This window comes from Lagopus leucura, unplaced genomic scaffold (genome assembly GCF_019238085.1).
Source record: "Lagopus leucura isolate 7727_CA_CO unplaced genomic scaffold, USGS_WTPT01 Super-Scaffold_100009, whole genome shotgun sequence".
NCBI classification, from domain to species: Eukaryota; Metazoa; Chordata; class Aves; order Galliformes; family Phasianidae; genus Lagopus; species Lagopus leucura.
The window spans coordinates 18,589,113-18,613,611 of record NW_024962266.1 but is presented as its reverse complement, the minus strand read 5'-3'; the positions used below and the strand labels follow the sequence as shown (position 1 = coordinate 18,613,611).

The 24,499-nt window shown below is 37.8% G+C and overlaps 1 protein-coding gene across 1 annotated transcript in view; it reads left to right on the top strand.

Moving 5' to 3' along the window:
- The window catches only part of ST6GALNAC3 (ST6 N-acetylgalactosaminide alpha-2,6-sialyltransferase 3), a gene marked incomplete at its 5' end in the record, with an annotated part of 110,589 nt that extends 93,087 nt beyond the window's left edge, over window positions 1–17,502 (top strand). Inside the window, 2 exons of the mRNA XM_042873773.1 lie at window positions 14,283–14,390; window positions 15,951–17,502. Coding sequence (XP_042729707.1) covers window positions 14,283–14,390; window positions 15,951–16,137 — 295 coding nt within the window. The remainder of the gene's footprint in view (window positions 1–14,282; window positions 14,391–15,950) is intronic.
- Window positions 17,503–24,499: the final 6,997 nt, after the last annotated feature.

Below are 24,499 nucleotides of genomic sequence, written 5' to 3'. Positions count from 1 at the left end.
CCTCAAGTATATAAAAGATAACTCATTTGCTGCTTCTTGTAAGTGTAAGGAATACGTGTGACAGATCTCATTGCAGTGTGTGTCTATGGTATCAGTAGATCAGTTAGCTTAATCTGTGAGTATTGCATATACATCTGTAGAGGTAGTGCATGACAAAGTGTGCTGAATATGGAAGAATAATGACAATACTACAGCATAAGGATAAAGAATAATGATGTTACTCTAAAATAGCAAAGGCCTGAGCAATGCTAGTAAACCTACAAGATGTCAGATGCCTGCATTATTTAATATGGTAATAATTTGTGTATCCATGTAGTTTTCATAATGATAGATGGTTATAGATAATTATAGGAGCAGCTTAAGTAGAAATTAGCTATTTATATTGAATAATTTCCGTATGAATAGTTTAGGGTAGTGGATTTTCTATTTTTTGCATTTCTGAGGTGTGCAGTTTCTTTCTAACCCTGGGCTTCTTATCACAAACCTACAGCCATACAACCTGATCTCATCAGATCTAAAGTTAAACGTAGTCAGATTTGTTCAATACTTAGATGAACAATTTGCAAGGCAATTCAAGAGTGCATTTGGATACTGCTCTATATCAGTATTCCTCCTTTGCCAGCATTGCACAAGCATCTCCCATTTTGTTGAGGAGTTTTCTTGGTCCATAGTTCTTTATCCCTGTCCTAATTCATCCTTAATCACTGCTTCACCATTATACAGCTTCTGCACACCCCAAGTGGCTGAATGTGTACGGGTGTGTTTGTCTACCAAGAACCTTCGGAGCAAAATGAGCTACATAAGCAATAGAGATTGTTAATATTTGTATTAGCGTTCTTTAACCCTGATTTTAACGTATACCAACATCTCAGTTTTGAAGCACTGTTTTGAAGCCTTTGGATGAACAGAGCTCTGTTTCCTTGTCAAAAGTTCTTCTGCATTATAACTGGTATATACCTTTCAAAAGGGCTAGAAAACCAGCCTTTCCACTATCACCCTCTGTAAGACAAAAGAAAATCATGGCTTATTATTATTATTACTATTTTGTAAGCTGTCATGTAGTTAGCATATTGAACTTAAATGAGCTGGACCTGGCTGTGGCATCTTGAGGCTTCTGTCTGCTTTTATCGGAAGCCAGTTGGGGTAACATTTCTTGACTCAACTGACCACATAGAGTGAAATTTTCTTATACTGCAGAGGGTTTTCTGTGTAACAGCTGCAATTCTCCCTTTCTTGGGGAAAATCTGAGAACTGTGGTGGAAAATCCATACATAGGACTGGTATCATAATAGCTATGAGCTGTGGTAAGGAATTACCAGCTTACTTGTAATCATCAAGCCATAAAATAGCATCATGCACAATGAAATGAGAGGCCATCAAACTTGTTGTCAAAGGAAAACAGACGAAATACAAGCACAGAATACAAATAAAAAATGTAAAAAGGCTTCTATAATGAGAATGAAGGAGCCTAACAAGATGATTTCTTTACTGTTTAATGCCATACTTCAATGACAGACATTACGTCTAATTTTTCCAAGTAGAAAAAGTCATACTTTTCTTAAGAATTTTTTGAATAAATAGCAAAACCATGGAGCAATTTATTTAACTGGATGTGCACAGTGAGACATACAGCAAAAAAACCCAACTGCCAGTGTGATGGTAATTGTGATAAGGTAATCACCATGGATTTTCATTCACTAAGACAATCATCATTGACCATTCTGGTGGAAAACAATGTATGGCATATTTACATAGGAATGGTGTATATAGTAAAGAAATCTAGAGATTTAGAAGCCACAAAGCTGGGATGGAAGAGGTTGTTCCAGTGACTTCGGTGAAGTTTTGCAAGACCATACCAGAAGTGAGTCGTACCCTCTGCTGTTAATCTTTGGCTGCATACTGTGCCAAAGTGCTGATGCTTGTGCTTGGAGAATTTCTAGTGAACTTATCTATTTAGAGCCAATGGTAAAATGGAGGCAGATGTCAATCACTCATCAGTCTCTCTCTTGCAGTTATTTTTAAAGCTGAGTAGGCAATCTGACTATATATCAAAAGTACATATGCTTACTGAAGGAACCAAAGAATAAAATCCTTTTTGCTGTTTTTTCTTTGGGTTTAAAAAAAAATATATTTTTTTTTTCATGAATATTCTGGGCTATTTCTTTAGTCTAAATGAAGATGCTTATTTCCCAAACCCCTCAAGCATAGAGAAGTTTTCTTACAACTTTTAAATTCAGGAGTAGGGTAAGGAGGTCCTATCTGTACAAGCTTAGAGAGGTTTTGTTAATAGGAAGCATGTGCCTGCCTTTGTGCCTCTGCAAGATTTCATATTGCATAATATAACGTTCTTCATGGTTTTAATTTTACTTCAGGATGGATCTCTTTTATGTCTGCTATTTAGCAGCCTTGCTAGAGTCACTGAGCACAAGAAACACAGTATCTACAAGATGCAGAAACTGCTTTCTTCCTCGCTCTCGTGTAATAAGTAATGGATGGTTTTAAGAAAGGATCTTTACTTTGTGCTTTACCTATTCATGTGTAGGATTTTTATTTCATTTGAAATGAAAGGCGTAAAACTCAGGTCTGAAAACTAATAGAATTTCTGCATTTACTTGCTGATCCATAGCCTTTAGGTTAGATTGTGTGTCAGCCAGCAGTCGGCTTGTTGAATGGAGCAATACTTTAAAACTAAAATGAAAAGATCTCTGTTATATGTAGCCCGATACCAGATATGAAGGCAGATTTCTGGTGGCTTATTATTGGAAATATTTTCCAGCATGTCTGATAAGCGAGACTGAACAAGCCGTAGGAAGTAGACCTAATCAGATAATGCTGACTTGCAGACCAGAAAAAAAAAGAAAAAGAAGAAATATATTTTGCCTAAGTACCTTACCTTCCCTTGTCAAGGCTGAGGACAAAATATCTAGTAGTTGCAATAGACGCTGTTTAATTGCTTGGAATCTACCATACACAGATTTTTGCAGGCAAATATTTTAAGATGAAAGTTTTAAATGGATTGAGTGCCTCTATATACACCTGTTCACGTTCATACATGTTGGAGTAAACATGCCATCTGGGGCTTCTCCTTCCTGTACACTTGGAATTCCTAATAAGGTTTATTTTGTGAGGAAAAATCAATAAATCATTTCAGTTGTCCCACACTTTGTATAACTAATTGTAATTAGTATAATGTCTTTGTTGGCAAGGGCTTATCAGGCAAATAGCATGAAGAGGAAAAGAAAAAGACTCATAAAGAATGATGTTGTTTTGTAAAGCTAATTGTGATGCTATCTCTATATTGTGTGTGATTGAACTGTTAATTTTTAAGCTGGTATTCCTGCCAGCAATGCAGCTATTAGTATTACCTGAGGTTCTCTGTAATATAACTATATAATCAATTTTTGGCAGTTTTGAATTTTGCAATTTGATACCAAATAAATATGGTCTGGATTCATGTGTAACTGGGCTGTAGTCTGTAGTCGTAGTGAATTAGCTTCTTCTAATGTTTGTAATGAAAACCATCTAGATATGAATTCTGTAAACTTTGATGTCCTGAGCTTTGATATCCAGAGAACAGCATCAGCCTCTTATAATGTATGCTGTCAGGTGTGCAGCACTGTGAAGAGCTTTTTGCCTGCACAGTGGCAGTGTATCTGAATCTTAACTTTTTATACCAGGAATCACTAAAGATAGGATGTCACTTAGAGCAGTATATTGTGCTGTGCAGTAATCAGAGTATTTATTTATAAAGCAGAGGACACTATCTGGCTTTGTGACTGTCTTCATCACTTTGTTCAACAGAAAATGTCAAGTCACTAGCTAATTAAACTCTTTACCATATTTGATAACTTGGCATTAGCTTTTACTGACAGTGAGCTGGCTAAGTGGTTAGTCCTATATGATCAAAAAGCTAGATTTGGTAAGACTCAGAAAACTAACTAGAAGTTTGCTACTTCAGTTAATCGCAGGGAAACAGTAAAAATCCTATAGAGCATTTGTCCCAGCTTCCATTTGTACAGTTGCTCAGTTACCTTCCTGTAGTCTATTCAGTGAGTATGGGGGAAAAATATTCTGTTCGATACTGGGGGAACAACAAAGTGGACTAGATGGGAATCTACCCTGATCTATAGGTCCTTTTCCTATAGGCTTCTCTGTGGCGTTATTTGACTTCTCTAAATAGTTTGCTGTGTCATACTTTTTGCAGTATAAATGTCTGAGGAAAAAAATGCATGGTTCTTTGTCTGTTCTACCTAATCTGTCTTGTCTGCCATCAAGATGCTGCTTTGAAGGTAAATACTCACCTCAATGGCTGCAGGCATCTGGTCTCCAGACAACCCTATTGCGTAAATGCAGTGGTTCTTGAAGAGAATGGAAGAGACAAAATCTAATCTTGCATGTTGTGAGGGTTTGGGACCTTATATTTCAAATGAACCTTTAATTAGACCTCTACATCTTCCATCACAGTGAGCATTGTGGAGAGGTGCCCGTCAGAAAATCAGCTGCTATGCAGACAGAGCTGTGGAGAAGGAAGGAGATGCTTCAGTAGCTCAGAGGCTAGGATTATTTGCTTCTTTCTAGGTAATTGGACAGAGGTGAGTTTGTTAGAAAGCAGAATAAAATGAGATCCCAACATTGATAACTAAAGAGTAGTGTGATACTTCTATATATGGGTGTGTTTTATTAAAGTTTACATTGAAAAGAAAGACAAAAGAAATACTATTTTCCTTTTCTGTGTTAAGGAAAAAGTTAATCTGGAGAAAGTTACAGTAGTAAAGGGGAAGGTAACATCTGTGTTAATTAGCAGTTCATCTTCAAAGCTTGACTGATGAGGTACATTATGGCCTCTTGCATTTGAATTATAAGTCAGATCCACACAGGTTCTATTTTTAACTCCTTTTTTTTTTACATCAGAATAATTTGTCTGGATTGAAGATTTCATTTTTTGCTAAAAATATTAATGTTCCATAACCTAGAATGATCTTTTGGCTTGTACAAATAGACAGTGTAGGGAGCACAATTCATTCTTTGTAGTTCCTGATTAAATGTGGCTTTGTAATACAGTATTGTAGGGAGTCCCTATGGAAAAGGAGTAGAAGGTCTTGCATTTTGCCTGCTATACTTGGTGGGGAGACTTTAGCATGAATGTTAAATTAATACTTAGGTACCACTGGGTGCAGTGTCTTCCCCACTTGGATGAACAGAATTAGGGTACGGTCTTGTGCTGGCTTTTATTTTCACTGTAGGAATAAATAGCCTGTGTTCCCATTCCAGTGTCACGGACTTACAAGGTGCACCTTTAGAAAGTTGTCTCTTACTTTTTGTTTTCAATATAGAGAACCTAATAGAAGTTGTTTTTATGAAAAATGCATGCTGCTTTCAGCCAAGGTTAGAGGAACTCCCTTCGGTTTCTTGTCTTGACAAGATAAGAGCTATTGAGAAATTTCTTCTGTGTTCACCTACAACAGATTTCACTAAAATATGCAGCTAGGAGTAGTAAGTGTCCCTTATTACCAAAAGAAAAGGGTGGGAAAGCCTGCCTAATTAATTCTCTTCAGGGATTCTGGATTAACTGCAGCTCTGTTTAGTTTACATCCTCCCTGGAGAATAATGTGCAGACTCAAGACAGCAAGTGTTGATTTAAATGTCGATACAGGAAAAATTCAGTGTTGTGGACTGGTTGTTTTATTTCCACTTGACATACTTCTGAGTTTGATTCATTTTTAGTTACAAAGAATGAAAATTTAAATCCTTCTCCACTCCCTTCAGTGTGATGGGAAAATGCTAAACCAGCACACACCAAACTGGCTGTGGGTTTCTGATGAAGAGAAGAATGACTAAAGCTGCCCTACAGAAGTCATGAAACCAGTGCCAAGGCTGCAGCCATCAATTCCCAGGTCACCAGTTATCAGAGATGAGCTGTTTTGAATGAAGGCTTTGAGCAAATGAATGGAAAGTGAAGAGTAGTGGGACAGGAGGATACTGCGGTGCTACAACTAACTTGCATGATTGAGTATTGTCAAGGGAATTTGGCACTACATCCCATTTGCTTCAGTCCCTGCAAGCATAACTAATTGTACTGTAGAGCAAGCTGTAAACTGGCATAGGACAGAATAGCTACATTTCCTGATGAGTTCAGAGTGGAGTGAATTTTACTCAGGTGATTTCCAAAGAGAAAAATGACCATATAAGGATGCCAACAGCTTGGCTCTCAAATATGCTGACGTGAATTTAGCTTCCTGTCAGCTTCCTGTCTTTATAAATATAGTTGTATAGTTGTGATACTTATTAGTATAATAATTAAAAAAAAAAAAAAGAAAAAATTACTGATCAATTTTTCAGTGACATCAAACAGATGGATCCCTTCCTATTTAATCGTCTACTTTCTTGTCAAGTAAATCCAAGTGCTAATGGAGATATGCAGAGCCATGCAATTCAAGTTCTCTTTCTGCACCATACACTTAGCTTAGGTTACTGGTAATCATGCATGAGCAGCTTGACTTCTGATCCCAGGTGGCAGCTGCAAGCAGGGCACTTTCAAAAGACATCTTTTACTAATAGCTTGAGCACATGCAATGGCGTCAGCTGTTCCTCAGACCACAGTTTCTTATGTTCCACTTATGAAATGGAAATGAAGACAAGTGTTCAAAAGAAATCAAGTTAATATGTTTTTCTGGAAATGGTGGGATGAGGAATGAGAGTGGAGAAGAAAAGAAATTTGAGGTCTGTTTGTACAGAAAAATAGTATCTTGTTGGGTCTAAGAGTATGGCTTACTGTTCTGTAAGTGCTCTGCACCGACATCACAATTTGTATCTGAAGAGTAAGTATGGGCTTCAGAAGCTCAACAGCTGTAAGAAATTTAGTTAGCAATTCTTGTTCTCTACAGGGAATGTCACTCAATGTGAAAAGACTAGCACAGGCTTTGCAGTAAGAGAATCAGCTTGAAAATGGTACATATATATTGGAAGGAAGACATTAATCTAGCTTCTAGACTAGTTCATTAGTCTAGGTCCTTCCCTGTGCACTTTGCAGCAAGTTAGACCTCCATAGTTATTACTGATAAACAGGAATTGTCCTTTTCTCCTTTCAGCTCAGCAGCACAGGTGTCTGAAGGAGTCCTCTCTGCCTGGGTGAAATAACTTCCTTCTTTTGCTGCTTGAGTTCGCAGCTGAGCTGAGATGCATCAAAGTCAGGTCAAGAAATCAGAAATAAGGAAAACACAGAAGCCTGAACAGCAGAAGTCAATTTCTTTAAGCTGATTTTTTCTTTTCCTCCTTGGTTCCAGGTTTCCATGTGTTTATTGAGTAGAGCAGAGAAAGAGAGGAAAGAAAAAAAATATTACACACAACACAAAGATGGGAATTATATGCATAAGTCACTGACCAAAGCAGATGCTGTGTGGATTTCAGTTGTTGCAGTAACACATTCCTCCCTAATTCTAATTCTAATTCAGCAGCATCCCTTCTGTCTTTTTTCAAGGCCATTTTGACATTGGAATTAATTTTTACATCTCTTTTTCAATTCTCCTGGGCTGGTTTGTGACCCAGGAGTCACCTTTTCATGTGTACTCATAGCAAATTCAACTGAGATGGACTCTTGCCCTCTTCCTCTATGTTCTGTCAGTATAACATGAATATAGATAGAAGATCTATATTTTCTGTAGATCAGTTGGACAGTGTGCAACCTGACTGCAGTTTATTTTCAGGATTCACTGTAAGGATGTAAGGATGGTCTGCCAAGACTTTGGGCATGCAGGTGGGCATCACGTTTCCACTCCCACGTACATCATGTTGGGCATAGTCACTCTCTGAATCTGGAATGTGGTCTGTGCTGTTCATAATGCATTATACTTGTTTAAGCTTTGCATGAAACCATACACAATGGATAATAAAACATCTGTCCACATACAAATGTTTCACTTTTCAGAATGACCCGAAGCACCATGTGAGCCTTTGAATGTGTGAGACAGCCTGCTCACTGCTTGAGGGGCATGGCTGTTTATTATTAGATGTCCTGCATCGTTAGGAATGCAAAGCAAACACATGCGTGCACACACACACGTGCAGAAGAATAAATAATTATGATAAACGACTGCCTAACAGGTATCTTTGTAATGCAGAAACAGCAACCATTTTTACCAAGTGAAATCAATTCTCTGTGCTGGTGCCTGGCTCATTGCTTTTCTTGTGCTATTTTTTCTGCAGAATGTATATAATGAAATTATTAGCAACAAAGCACCAAGTCATACAGAAAACAGAATTAAATCTAGGCAATTGCTAATGCTTTTCAGCATTTAGAGTCTTAGCCTTCTCCTGTCCTAAATTTATTTCCTTTCTAACAGCGTTCTGGCACGAGAAGTATATATTCTTCTCAAAGAAGAGGTGCATAGAAAATGAACATTGCTATTCTTTCTGAGGTGGGGGCATTCTGTCCGTTACCTCAGACAGATACAAATCCACTCTTGCAAAGACAAAGACCAAATCTTTGACATGGGGAGTGCAAACGTTTAATTCAGCAAAGAAGAGCTGTTCAGCAGTTACATTCAGAGCTCCTTCTTCACAAAAGAAACAAAACCAACAAAACAAACAAACAAAAATAACAGAAATCTCAATCAAGATAAGTACAATGGCAGCGTTAATTTGGTTTGCATAGGATTGAGTAATGGATCACCGGTTTGTCCTAGTAGATAATTATTTTCCTTTGTCTTGAGTTGTAAGGACATACTGTTATTCAGAAACCTACTGTCACCTTAGGAGAAAGAGAGCTGGAAGTCTTCAACAGGGGAGGACAGAAGGATAAGCACTCTGCCCCTCACTCCTGAGGGTCACTCACCCTGAGTGGCAGTGCCAGTCAAAGCCAGAGCACACGCACTGCTCCCAGAAATTTAACGGGATCTTGATGCCCTGCAGGAAGAAATCCAGAAGTACCGTGGCCGTATCTACCTGAACAGCTTTCAAACAAACATCGACTCCGTTACTGAAAATATTTCTATTTGTTTTAAACCATTTTCTACAAATCTTTTATGGTGTTGAAGGACCTCTCAAGCTATTAAGCCTCTACTGATTGCATTACACATCTCTTTGCTTAAACTAATACCTTTATTTATTTACTAATCCAGGGCCTGACGAGCTGCTATAAGTAAAACTGCTGATGATTCAGTAGTTTTGGTAGGCGGGTCAACTGAGGATCCGAGTCTCTAAACAGCACTTATGAAAAGATGTGTTTTTGTCAACTAATTGGCCTGAAGAATCTTGTCATTTCAATCTGTCATTGTTGAATTCCATTTTACTTCAATATTTTCAAACGAGGAAAAAACTTGTCTAGTTAATACTTTTGGCTGCAGCTTAATAGCTTCTTGAAGTCCGAAATTTCTTAGATTCTCCCCTTAATTAACACTCTCTACTGACCTTCTGTGCTCTTTGGTTTCTCCGAGGAAAGAATAAAAAATAAGCTCCTAAATAATTTTCTGGAATCAGATTGACATGAAATTACTTTTCTACTGATTGTCTCCACCTTAACAAACTTTTTTTTTTTTTTTTTTCAATTTTAAATTTTAACATGAAACTCCTCACTGGAAATCACAATCCACTGAACCATAGAGCTAGAATTGATTGTCCGCATAAAAGGCCTGGGACAACCGAATAAAGAAAATAGCCTCCTGGAATCTTATGGTAAAATCAGAACTCAAGTGACAGCAAAAATTTTACCCAATTTGAACTCACATGCACTTGAGCATTAAAAAAATATACCTTCATTTTCCTCTGATGAAAGAAAGAACCAGTTTTTCCTTCGTTTATCCGACATCAAAGCATGGTTATAGGTGTCAAGATGAATTTCAGTCTGCAGTATTTTTATGAGGCATTCTGTACTCCATCTTCTTTATATCCATTTCATATGCTTTTTGTAGAATATCAGAAAGCCGAGGCAAAAGAACTTTGTCTAATTGCCTGTACTTAAAATTATTTTTAATTAAAATTTTTTGTATCACACATGACAAATCTAATAATTGTAGATATATTTTTACCATTTTCTTCTTAAATACAGAAGAAAAGTCTTAGCATGTTGTGAGAAACCAGAGATAAAGTGCAAACTATACGTTTTGCCATTTGCAAATAACAAGTAATCTTGGCACTTCTATATTATGAGATAAGATAATGACATGTTTAACAGTTAAACTTTCAATAAGAGCAAGATAGACAAGCATATACTTTGTTTTAAGCATCTTAATTAAATTGATTTAATTGGTCTTTTCAATTGTTTAATGTTAAGCATATGCTGGATGATATTTAGCAGAACAAATTACATCCCAGTAACACATTTCTTTAAGAATCCTTGTAATGTAGGAGGTATGCAAAGTAAACTTTCCTTTTCAACAAAAACCGACAAAGTAACTTGTTGTGAGCATTGCTTCTTTCTTACTGCACCCAGCTGTAAATCACTTCTTGAAAGCAAAATCATCCTTCTTTAAATGCGTTTCTTGAAAAATAGTGCGTTAGTTTCTCTTCAGCTGTTGAGACAATTTCTTGCCTAGATCTGGTGCCCCATTAATTTTACCGTATAAGAAAAAGTCACTCGGAGCCATAGGGAAGAACTCTGGATTTGCTGCATGCACATATATCACAGTACATTTGCCTATGCTTTTTTTTTTTTTTTTTTTTTTTTGTACTTCTACAGATGACTCTTGGCGAACTCTTATTTCCCCTATTTGGAGATGAATGTTCTTCTACCTTCAGATTTGTGCAGTAACATAGATGCTATGTATGCTATTCTTTTACTTCTAATGTAAAAGTAAAATTTGAAATTTCAGAGCAATTACAGTAACAAGAGGAACTCTCACATAGTACTCAAAAAGCCCTGGCCAAAAAAACCTCTCCTGTAGAGAAAGAAATTGCATGCATGGTGTTAGCATAATAGCAAGGGCTGAGACACTGCTTTGCAGTACAGTTTTATGGGATGATATTTTAAAAGGTATTCCAAGATTTATGACTTTTTAAGGACAGCTAAAATTGTTTTCACACTTCTAATATTGCTTTCACTGGAATTTTGAAAGTACGTTTACAGTAACAGATTGAATTCTAAGGTGTTACCAAATCATCAGAGTCCCCACTACGTAAGAGTATTCCCTCATATTCCTGTGTCTCTTCAGAGGAAAAAAAAAAAAAAAAAGAGAGGAATATAAGTGCTTTGTTTTAAAACACATAATCTATATTCTGTCATGTATTTCATCTCCCAGGGAAGGTATCTAGAAACTCACTCTCCTGTTTTTATTTATTCTGCCACTGTAGTATATAGATGAGAGGACTAAGGTTCAACGATGTTAAAACAGGACGTGAAATATTGATTAATTCTTTTTTAAAATTCTGTTTTTCTCCTGAGTATAGCAAATTTTAGATGTTATTGTCAATATAATATTCTCCAATAAATATCCATTATTGGAAGGATCCTGATCTTCATAGTGTTTTATAAATGATTATTATGATTTTAAATGGCTTTAAAAGTTCAAGAGTAGTGTTCTGGTGCAAGAGCAGGAAGCAAGTTAGAAGCAATGCAGCTTTTTATCATGGCAGGATGCTACTCTGAAGTAACATGAAATGGGTTGGGAATTCTCTTTGAGAAACATTCTGTTTGAAGAAATGGAGATCCTAAAGGAACAGACAAACAAATGTACAGTTTTGAGGCTATACTATGTCAAGTTAAAAAATGTAATTACAATTGGTCTCCATCTAAGGAAAAATGAATATTTAACACCCTGCCTTCTATTCCCATTGGCCATTTTCAGCACTGTTAACCCTTTATTTCTTGCTTCCAGAATGGCCCTTTACTCAATAAAGTCAGTTCCACAGAAGAGGTTCCCCAAGGAAAAGACTTTTTGGAAAGAGTAAGAATAGAAGTTCACTCTGTCTAAGCTGTGAGGAGTGCTTGACATGTGCAAGGAATGGAAGATGTAGCCTTGAGTTGTGTGAGTGTTCCTGTGTAAGAAGAACTCTGTGGGGGTTAAGATAGTTGTTTTTTACTGAAATAACAATATCTGTTTGAAGAGCTAGAGTTTCTTTAGGAATGTGAAGTTCTTGGAGTCTAATTTCCATAATAGTAAGCATTCACCAGGGCAGGACTTTGAATCTCAGTCTCATATGTGTCAGGTAAATGTCATTATAAAGTTTGTACATGTAGACTTTTACCCATGTTCTTAGTATTTTGTCAAACTGCAAGGAAGTAACAGAGAATCTGAGCTAAAAGCTTCTGATTGGCAGATTTACCCGGAGGTTACCAAGGTACATCCATGCTCTGAATTGGGAAGAAGCCCCCAAAGATCTTTTATCTGTCTCACAGAAAAGCTAGAATTTATAGGCTGGATGTGTTGCTTTATGTTATCTATCTATCTATCTATCTATCTATCCAGTTTTTTTTCCAAATGAAGGCTTTATTCCTACACCAGGATGAAAATGTTTTCAGAAGATATTGTTGCTGGGAAAACCTGATTTGCACGTAGGCCTACATGGGAGTTCTCCTGTAGCCAAACTTAATTGAGTGCAAACCTTAGGTTACTTTAACTTATGATGGAGAACAGACTGCTCCCTGCTGTACCCAGAGCTAAAAGCTGGAAGATATGGCATAAAGTTAAATTATCCCCTCCTCTCACTCATAGCAAGTTCTCTCACACTTATTAACTCAAGCTAGGGCTATGACTTCTTGGAAATTGGACAAGTTATTTATAATTTCAAAATAATGATTTTCATTGATTTCAAACAAACTGAAAGCCATACATGTGCAAAGCAGGATTTCAACCTGCTTGTAAACATTGAGTGCTGAGTTCTTATTTACAAAGTAAAGCAGTATGTATTGCTTGCTCAGATTATATGTGTAGTTTTGCTGACTCCCTGTCCACCATTAGTAACATTTGTGTGAGTAAAGTGAACAAGATTTGGTCTGTAATTAACAATGTTTTGTTTGACACATTTGCTTACATAGCCAATACGTGAGTCAACTCCTTGAGTGTCATTTGTTCTCACTCATGCAGGTAATACTTTTGGCCTGATTTAATGGAACTGGTTATTTCAGCAAAGGTTATCAATTTGGGCACTGCTGTCTTGTGCTTTCTCTTTGCTTTGTTGTCTTAATGATAGCACAAGGTTGTGTAAAGCTGTATGGGAACTGCTGAATCATGGCCAGAGCATCTGATTGATCACCTGAGTGAGAAACTAGTCAGCCCTGGGGGCACAGGTGAAAGCAATTCACCTGTGCTATTGGAAGGGATGGAGCCTGGCTCCACCTCTCCTAGACCCCATTTAAGAGCTGATTGCCAGGGGGGAAGGATCTCTTTTGGAGATTGCTCCTCTTGGAGTCTTCTCAGCAAGCCTAGGACAAGGTTGAGCTTTCCATCCACTCTGCTTTAGCACGATAACCTGTTTAGCCTAACTTTCTTGTATATTTCTTAATTATATCATCCATATATTCATTTGGCTTTCCACCAAAATGGCTTTAAAGCTTTAATCTCTGTGCAAATTTTCAGGCAGGGGATGTAAAGCTCTGCTTGTGGAAGAGAATGGTGAATACCCACATACATGCAACTCAAACTCTGCCAGTAGTTTGCTTTCTGATGAACGTAATCTTATTTTACAAGCTCTAGTGTATGGGAACTGCTGAGTCACAGCCTGAACCTCTGATTAATCACCTGAGGTGAGCCTTGAGTCAGCCAGAGGAGCACAGCTGAAGGCAATTCACCTGTGCTGCCGGAAGGGGTGGAGCCAGGCTGCACCTCTCCTGGACCTATTTAAGAGCTGGCTACCAGAGGGGAAGGATCTCTTCTGGAGATCACCTCTCTTGGTGTCTTCTGGTGAGCTCAACCTGAAGGGTAAGCTCTTCCACTTATTCTCTTTTTGTTATCGTTGTCTGCTTTGCCTTACTCTCTTGTTTATATTGCGATTATAACATCTTGATATCTATTGATTATACACAATTATATTCTGATTATAACATCTTGGTTATACATCTAGTAATTGTTATCTTTTGGATGTACAAATAAATAATTTTCTGTCTAATGGGAGATGCGTTGTTTGACTTCAGATTTTAACTTTGAAGGTTTTTTTTTCTGTGGACAATAGCTGGAGGCCTCAAGCTGGCAAGAATGAGAGTGTATCTATAAATAATTCAAAATAATTGTGTAGTTTTGACAGATTGTCAAGTTGCTTAATGTCTTTTGTCCCAAGTAATAGATTACATTTCTTTGATAAAGTGTTGGTAATTTCTCATTGCAATTTATTTTCTGTATGTTGTATTTTTACAGAGTCCAGTCAGGTTCATATCTCAGTACGGGTTGGTTTACCTTAATTTTGGCTATGGATGCCTGCTATGGAATTCACGTCTATGGGATGATAAATGACACCTACTGCAAGTAAGATCACAGGAAATTATTTTCATGCATCTACAATGCTGATGTCTTGTCAAAATTTCACAATTGATCTTAACATCATAAATCCCCAAAAAATGGATCAGGCAGCCATTTCCCAGTGTTTTGCATTGATGTAAGGCTATATTGTCAGCATACTTAGTACTGATATGGCATTTGCTGTTGATTAAAATAAAAACACTTACAAAACCCAATATCAGATGTTGTAAGGAACTATTTTTAATTGAAGATCTTCTGTAGTTTCTGAATTAGCTAGAAATAAAGTATCTTGCTATTTTGATGAAATGTACTTTACTGCTAAAGAAGAAATACTAATGTGCTAGTTCTCAGTATGCCAACTGCACCTGAAAATGAAAGATACTGATTACCCTGGATTGTTACCTGAAATTACATTTTACCACCATTGAGCAACCTACTTGAACTTTCTAGTTTATATATGGCTTGTTTGGAGTAGTAGGGGGTTTCTAATTAGATAATAAAACAAGTCCTGCAGGCTTTATCACAGTAAACTGACATAAATTCCAACCAACTACTGTTAGTGACCTTACAGTGACAATGGATTAATTCTATTGTCAGAAGTATAACTATAAACACTATTTTTAAAAGTCCAAGTTAAATGCTTGAACCTACAGTATAAGGCAGCAAATATAAAATGAAACAATTCCTCATTCACAAAAGCAGGAAATGTCATAAACAATAAATGATGTTAATCTAAGCCTATTTTTCTGTACCTAGGCTGGTTCGTGTCCTGCATATAATCAGTGCAGAGGGTCCCCAGCTCCTAGAGTAAGGTCATGCAGACCCTCACTTCGTATTCTGCATCACTCCAGTGTGGCAGTCATTCCAGTAGACCAGCTCCCAGAAAAGGCATTTGAGTCACAGCTGTTTAATTAGGATATCATAAGTGCAGAGAGAGACTTTTTAGAATTTGCAGATCCCACTGACTGAGTCATCCAGATGGAATGAACATATGTTGCTCTTTGTTTATGAAAACACACTAGGTGCCCTGAGATGAGGAGTGGCAGAACTGAAGTTGTCCTCGCTGAGTTCAGCTGAGCTGCCACTGCCAGGATGTAAAACCACTTAATGCTGTGGATAACACTTAAGTCTGTTGACAGCAGATAAGGTTGGGTTTCCTCAAAGCTGCAGTTCTGCCTGCATCACCTACTTGGAGTGTCGTTGATTCTAACTACCTTATTCATCCAGTCCAAGGACCAGTTTCAATATTTTGAACTACTCAATGAGTACACTTCAGGAATGGAGCTTTGTGGACTAATAGTTCCTCATGGCCAAAGTAAATATGTAACACCCAGAAGAGCTGTCCCCTCAGCTTCTTGCAGACTGATACCAGCACCAGCAGTATGCTGAGAGGTACACTTAGCTTCTGTTTCTAAAGTGCAATTCATACAAACTGTGCCATAATTAAAGCCCTTAGAGAAGGAGCTGAAGTGCCAATAAATGGGAAGGATTTCAGTTAATTCAGGTGCAGTATATATTAATGATGTTCTTGGAAATGATTCTTAAGTCTCTCTTTTCTTTCCCTAGGTCAGAAGGCTTTCGCAAAGTTCCCTACCATTATTACGAGCCAGGAAGAGATGAGTGTGAAGAATACTTTCTGCATGAAAATGCTCCATATGGAGGCCATAGGTTTATCACAGAAAAGAAAGTATTTGCTAAGTGGGCCAAGAAACACACAATAATATTTACACACCCCAACTGGACGGTATCTTGATACTGGTTTTCTTAACTCCCCCTGAATAGCATAATATTACAAAATTGTGTCCGTTTACAATAATTTTGCTTACATCTGGCAGGCTTTTTTCAGCCTGGATAACAGTAAATTAAAACCAGGAGACAAAGTGGGTGATGGTTCAGCTGTTAAGCAAAGTTAACCAAACTGTGGAAGGCAGACACATTGCTTGTTATTTCTAAGGGTTTTACTCCATCCAATGCACTTTATGCTTTAACTGGATTTTTCTTCAGTAGTTAAAAAGAGATGAGATTTCCTGTGTTTGCAGATGTACACAGGGGACTTGGTTGTCCTTTAAAACTTGTCCATCACCTTAGTTAATCAAAATTAATATCTGCGGCTCAATTGCTGTTCCAAAAGTACTGCAGAAATAGTTTCACTTGTGATAATAGCTGGAATTTCCCACAAAGGAAATATGAAGAAATATACGGACTTCCAAAGTCTAGTTGTCTTTTCTGTGAGTGAGCAAATGTTAAAAAACATCTCAATACTTTCACATGCAGCTTGGGTATATGCTAAAATTAGAGATGAGCTAAACGTGGTTCTTAAACTGCACACAGCTCTCATCAGAAAATATTACTTGCTCAAGGTTCTGGGTTAATTCATACCTTCTAAAATGCAGCTTCATTCCGTCTTGATCAGTCTGTACCATCTTGGATGATGTGTTTTATGTTTTTTGAAAGTGCTATCCAACAGTTTTGCTCCAGCAGTGTGGAACTGGGCTCTCTTTTATAGCCCACACTGAACCTTTTGTTGGTGTAACTAACCTGCTGTCAGTATCCGAGCTGGTTAGAGTAAGGCTGTCACATGAGCATCTCCATTTTCTCCAGTTATGCCTCTGAGTTGCTCCAACATCCAAAGGCAGTATTGACAGTATTTCCTTCTAGCCACCATAATTTATCTTTCCAGCTTCTCCATCTTTAAAAATGGGGATGATACCATCTACCTCACAAGGGAGTTGTGAGGATTAATATGAATCCATAAAGCACATTGCTGATAAAGATTGCTACGGTGCATTCATTCTTACCACAAAAACAATGGTACCTGTCATTTATTCTTGTCCGTTGGGTATTTGAAGAAAGTGATGGCATGTCTGGATCTGACGGCAGATTGCTCTGTGTGTCCTTCTTCCTACTGAGGATAATTTGTAATACTAAGCTCCCCTAGCTGCATTGCTTCAGATGGAGTTGAAAGAACTCACCACTTTGTATTATCTACACATCAAGAAGCAGTTCAAGAATTTTAAAATATACTCATCTCTAGTTGAAACATGCATTTCCAAGCTTACTCTCACAGAAAGTTTTCAACTGCAGCAGATTCATTTGTAATATGACCATGAATTTTATTTAAACGGTATTTAAATGAATGCTTTAAGTTTAGAATGTGTCCTAAGAGTATTTTAACATCTGGAATGTGAGATTCAACACTGTAATAGCCAATACTGTGAACACTTGAAAGAATTACGTGTGGAACACAACACACAGGGTTTACTCACTACTTTAACATTAACCAATAGGAAACTTTGTATGCTTTTGTAAATCATGAAAAGGGGAAAGTAAAAAAGATATTTTTACATGTAAGTATTTGTATACTATTTCCTATTGTATATTTGTACATATAAATCTATATTTTATATGTTCATGACATATGTATATTCTCATCATCAGCTGCAACTCTTTGAGGATGGGAAAAAAATCTCTTTACCAGTTTCCCTCCTTCTGACCGTTGGTTTCTTCTTCCTGTTAGGTGATGCTAAGCTATAAAGCCTCTTGCCCTTTGTGTTTTCTCCTGTAAATGTAACTTACTGATTTTATTTTTAATATAGCTTATCTTTCACTGTTTAGTGCCGTAAGTGTTCGTGCTGGATGCCAAAGGCTGGGGCCATTGTTACAATAGGAGATAAATATCTATATCGAAATACAGACTCTGTCCCAGACCTCTGTGACTTGATGTCTCATCTGCCTGCTTGGAAGAAGAGAACAATGATGTTTTCCTACTCCCTGACTGACTGACTTTCTTGTAAGCTCTTGAGACAGATACTGAGATTTGCAATGTATTGCATTTGTATACTGCCTTGTAGAAGAGATGCCTAACGTATCTGAAGGTTACAGGCAATGCTCTAATATAAAAATAGTACTTTTAAAGTGGCTGCTTCTTGTCCCTGGAGTTTAAAACCAATCATAGCCTAATATACCGCAGGATAAAATCCGGTGGTGAAAGGGTCATGGATGCATGAAGGGTTGTAGTAGTAAAAGACAGCGAGCTAGATTTATTGTTATATACATATTCATCTTTCCAGTTCAGATGGATGGCTGGATAGACAGAAATCTAATAAAGAAATTGTAATGCAGGATTTGAAAAAAGCAAGGCGTGCAGAATTAGGAGCAATGTCCCACATTTTGTACAGGGAAACATGGAGCAATCTAAACCCCTCTGTGGGAAGAGGGGCTGAAAAGTCAATCTGGACTTGGGTTTAGAAAGTGTTTGGGCAAAGTGAATGATACAAAGAAAGTGCTGCACAGGGAGTGCAGTTGGGCTGAACAGACTTACATGGGAAGCATTCTCACAAAGTGTAGACTTTCTCTTCAGGAAACACAGTGTAAGAATTCTGCCTGAATTACATTCACATGCAAGGCAGTTTTTAAGCCTGAGAAAATTTTTAAGGCAGTTACAGCTTGTCAGTGCATTGTAAACTGAGTTTTGTGCTGCAGCTCTTTGTAGAATGCTTGCATGCAGTATGAAGTAACATCTTGTGCTACGAGTATCTAAGAAAAATATAGCTCTAGGAACAGTAAAACATACAGCAAAATAGAGAAGACCATTAGAGTGTGGTTGTCACAGACCAAAAGTAAAAGTGTTGCTCCCTGTTTGTAGAGAGGCTTGGATTTGTGGTGAGAGATCTGCTTTTAGAACCACTGCGTCAGACTTCATTAACAGTACAGTAAATGAACATCGGTTCCATTATTTAAATAAGCCTGTCTTTAGCATAAACTGAACACGTATTTGCATGATTTTTATTGTATGATTAAGGAACTGTGACCACTGTGTTGAAGATGATTCTACAAAGAAATGACTTTATAGAAATTTGTTACAAATCAGCACTGTGGTACTGAAGAAAAAATTTCACTGCTTGGCTGTATGATAAGAGATCTTGATTCACCTTCTGAGAGCAGTTAAGACATCAGCTGAGAATCATTTATTAATTCTTTAAAGTAAAGCCTACTACAATTTACCTGAATGTAATCAGTTCCTAATTGCTTATTCATTCAAGCAGTCCTGTTTTAATGAACTAGTTATGAGTATGGAACAAGCAGGGAGTTTACCTTAAGTTTTCAAAATAGATCTTCACTTTGTTGCTATTAGAGGAATACTTACAAATAATTTGGTGTTTATTTTTTTTTCCATTAGTCAGCTAAGTCGTCACCAGACGTTTCTTCCATAATTTAGTTGACTGTTCAAAATACTTTTTAAAAAATATATTTTTTTCTCAGCTTGCCATAGCCTTCATCTTACTAAAAGTTTAAATTTTAATACATTTCATGTTGCATTACCTTCTGATTTTATTTTTCAGAAAAAGAAGTTTTGAATAGGAGCAGAAATTTTCTTCTATCTTTTTAATCAGCTGATTACCAATTCACAGTTAATTAACTGAATAAAGAAGAAAAAACATCTGGAATTTCTTTTCCAAAACAATGTAGCAAAAATAACGTCAACCTTTTCATCCCCAGAAGATGTCCAGATCACTTCCCTCTGCTTCTATCAAGGCCTCTTAGCAGAAAGAAAATGGCAGTTTCCAGCCAAATTCCCTTCCCATCTGGGCTGGGAGACTCCATCTGCAGAGTCCTTGTATCAGGTACATCAGTAAGCAGGAAGGATTGAGGAAAAAGTCCTACTGAGGAGCAGATATGTTCCAACTTTTAAAAAATGCCCCCAAAATTCTTCAAGAGAGGAGTATCCCTTGATCTCTCCTGCAAGTATTTTTCCAGATGTTCTGTTTCTCTGAATGCCTTTAGCTATAGATTTGCTCCACTCTCTCTGATGGTAATTACCACCAAGGAGAAAATGCCCTTGCAGGAAAAGGCAGAGGAATGTTGTGTGTTGTCAAAATTTCTGTATGAGCAACACCACAGATGAAGAAGTCAGCCTGTTACTATTTGAATTGTGAGTTAAAGACTCACTGATTTAAGCATTTCTGAGGACTGACTTCAAAACTAACAGAAATCATTTTGGCAAGTTCAGATAGTGAGTAGTGCACCAATCCCAGTACAATTTTTGCACTTCTGAGTACTCTGGTAAGCAGTTTTTCTGTGAAGATAGTGATGTTAAGGAGGAGACCATCCAACACTTGGAGGTTTAGACAGAAGTGTGGTCGTACACAAAGGCAGCCAGCCAGCAGATCACAAGTTCTCAAACAGAAGAAATGTCCAGGTAGGTAAAATTTATGAAGTCATCACTCATGAATTATAACTGGATGGTGCCCTTACCGCTTTGCGTATTGATGCTTAAATGTTGCTGACAAGTTTTTTTCAGTATGTGGTTCAGAAAGAGCATACGTGTTTAGAGGCTCTGTGTTTGGGCTTGAGCAAGTCTGAGATTTGTTTATGATGAACCTGAGGGTACCCTGCAGAGTGAAACCCTGGTGTCAGTGCCACAGGACTACAGAGAGGTCTCTGCGGTCATTGCCATGTGCAGCGTACATCAGGAAATGGTGAATTTACTAAAAAAGAACTGTTTTTCCTGACTAGGCATAGTTAGCTCTTTTGAGCAGAAAGTGTTTCATTTTCAGCAGATGTGCCTCATTCTGTTCCTTCGTTCCTAAGAGGGTACAGAGGAATGTGACTTAACCACGGGGGAGTGAATAATGATATGGTGAATAGTCAGCCACCGGGTTCATGTACATTTCTCTGGGTATTTTCGGTGTATAGCTAATGACACAGAGAAAAACAAGCTTTTTGTAAGTTTTGTATTGCATAATCCACAGAAGTCTCTTGTGTTTGTTCTGCGCTAGAGCCTCTAGGCAAACCCTCCAGAAACAAAGTGAAGGAGAAAGACACCATTTTTCCCCAGCGAAAGATAAGGCTTCTGTGGAAAACATAATAATCTGTGTGGCATCCCTGGCTTCTCTCCCCCAGCTTTTGTAGGCTCATGCAGTCCCACTGCATGACGTGCACTCTCCAGTTGATTTGCACAGCATGAAGTTTGCTCTGTTCTCACCTTCTGTGGGAATGGCAGAGTGCTGGTGCTGACCCAGGTCTGAGGAGCAGCGGGCTCTGTCAAGTTAGCAGTGTCACCTTGCTTGGGGCACGGTCTCAACTCAGGTGCTGAATTCAGTTTCTTTAAACTAGGTGGGAAAGAGATCACTGGGTTTTGCTTGTTTTTTGCAAGGTTAACTCAAAATGAGTCACCATTTCATGAGTGTTTTAAACAGCTGATTTTACTTTTTTTTTCTTTCTTGCTGCTGTTTCTGGGAATTCAGGCAGATATGCAGCTGTCAGCACCTGCCACTGCTGTCCTGATTTACTGGCCCTGTACTGTAAAGTTGAACTAATGCATGTTCTTACCATGTATTATGCATGACAGCATGTTATGTATTTTATTCCAGCACTATAATAAATAATGTAAGTTGTGTGTAGACTTAGTTTAAGCAGCAGAAGTAGGTTTTTTTTTTTTTTTTTGTTTCTTTTTGGGTTTTTTTTTGTGGGTTGTTTTTTTTTCACATCATGTGTCATGCAGAGCACTTTGCTGGAGCTCTGTGAGTGCCATTAGCAGTGGGCAGTATACAAATTGCTGAAGCCAGTCAGGAAACATTTACTATTAAAATATCAGAAATAGTTAAACTTGCTTTTGTGAATGTACTACACTGCTCACAGCCACAATTTTGTGATCTGCTATAAGAAAAACCTCATGTCTAAGTGTAACCAAATGACTTTATTTACATGGCTTGCACTGAGGTGTTGGCAGGGCAGCAATTGCAAGTTTTGGGAATCTATGGAATCTCTCTAAAGTAACTCTACATGCACAAGAGTAACTAAGAAACCTGTAGTTCTTTCATAATGCTGCTGAAAATAGTAGTTCAGGAGACGCACAGAGAGAAAAATGTTGTGCTCACAGTTCTTCTGACTGTTCATCTATTCCCTCCTCACTCAGACACTCATAGATCTGCAAACATGAAGAGTGTCTACAGGGAAAGCCTTTTTTCCAGACAGTGGTGAGACAGAACAAAGAAGACTAATCTCTTACATGGCAAATATAAGCTATAGTACTTGTTGTTTCATGTTACTTTGTGTATTTTCAAAGCCTGTGTCTACATTAGCGAGAAATGAGCTCAGCTGGATAAGTTCTGTAGCCTGAAACTGCTAGTGCTAAGTACTTGATGCCCACATCGTACAGTTTGTGCCTACGGGCTGAATGCAACTTGACTGGAGCACAACTTGTAGTTTACTGGAAATCAAATCCACATTCTGATGACCACTCCAAGACGTAAAGCAAACCTTACAAAGTGGTGCCACTGCAGTGTGCTGCCCCACAGGAAAGTGAAGGTCCTACAATTCCATCGTTCAGCTAAATAAAAGCCCTTCCCACCTCCCCCAGCCCCCTTAGGCTTTCCATGGATTACCTCTACTCATATGCATTTTCCTTTGATATATGAGATCATGTGAGATGAGAGATCCTGACTCCTCCCAAGATAGCATCCAAGCCAGGAACGTGGTATAGGACTATGTATCCCAGTCTGGATGCAACAGGGAAAGTTTGATGAAGAGTCAGTCCTGATTCCACTTGTTGATGTGGTTTTACCATGCATTAGTAAGTATCCTTTTCTATTTTTTAATATACTGCAATCCCCTCAAATTCCCTTTATAAATTTTCCCAGATTTTTTTTCTGTGGCCTTGCAGTTATGTAAGTATATGTGTGTATGTGTGCATGTACATACAGGATACAAGCATTCTTCTGTTGTTACACAATTGCAACTATATGTTCCTAACAAACTGACTTGGAGGTTCTTTCTATGCTACTTATTACATGTGGTTTTTGGTTGCCTTTTTGTAGTGCTAACGAGAGCATTCATAGTAGGTAGTGCTGTAAACTTAGAAAGATTTCATACTGTTTATACTCACTGTAAATATTTTGCTAATTGTTTTGCTATGTGACACTTAGTTTTTTGCTCCCATTTGGAGAATGTGCTTCTATGTACTTGAAAATTGTGCCTGGGATATTCTAAAATACAAATAAATGTACACAGTTTTCCAATCCCTCCTGGTGGATATTTTGATCTTTTATCTGACATAATATATGTACAGTTTTGTACTAAGCACTTTTATTCTCACTGATTTGTGTGCCATTGCAATCATACTTGACAGTTCGCTGAACTCAGAGAAGCCAAAATCTTTGTTCTGGAAAGTATTGTGTAGCTTGGTCCAAAAGTAATGCATCATATTTATTTCCTTGGAAACTGCAACAGCTACAAGAGAGAATAATTATTTGATAGAGCTAAGTCTCAGTACAAAACACTACTCTTCAACTTAGTCACCATCATTAGCTGTGCATTTTTGTCTGAGATGGGCAAGAGCCTGCATGCCGTGCTTGTAAAAATCCTTATGGAAGTGGCCTTCTGTCACTGCTGCCACTGCTGACATGCAACACTCACTGCCTCACTGTGCTGACATCCACAATACTTTTAGAGAAGTTCCCAAATAATCTGCTGCATGCGAACATGAATTATGCCTTTGACAACTGTCCCCAAAAAATCTAGTAATTCTGGGAAACACAACCTAGAAATGTAAGAACTTATGTTTTTGCTTCTGTGTGTAGAAGTGCATTCCTAGAGAATACATCCTCCGAGCACTTCCTCAGACTGAAGCACTTTGAGAAGTCAAGTCATTCAAACCCTTGATGGACAATCACTACGCGCTCAACACACTTCTACTAGCACTGGCATATCTGATGCAGCAATCATGACCATCTAATCTGAGGCTTGATTCTGGTACTCAATTTCCATCCTAACATAGAAGATATGGCATAAAAATTTGTTTCTTTTAGAAATTGTGCTATTTCATAAACCACCACAATGAGGGGAAGGAAAGAGAATTTTTGTGGCAAGATTAAAATTGAATAAAGGGAAGAAATGCCATCCACATGCTCAGCTTTGAGGGTCCTTCAAGTTTGATACGCTGCCACGGGGCTGATTAAGAACTTGTGTGGTATTTTCTGAAGGGACTGTTACAGTATATTCTGAATATACACATCTACGTATCTGGAAAATAATTGAATTATATATACACAAAACCAACTGTCCTGCATAGGGAAAGGTTGAAATGGATCCCTCATACTATTAGTGCACATCCA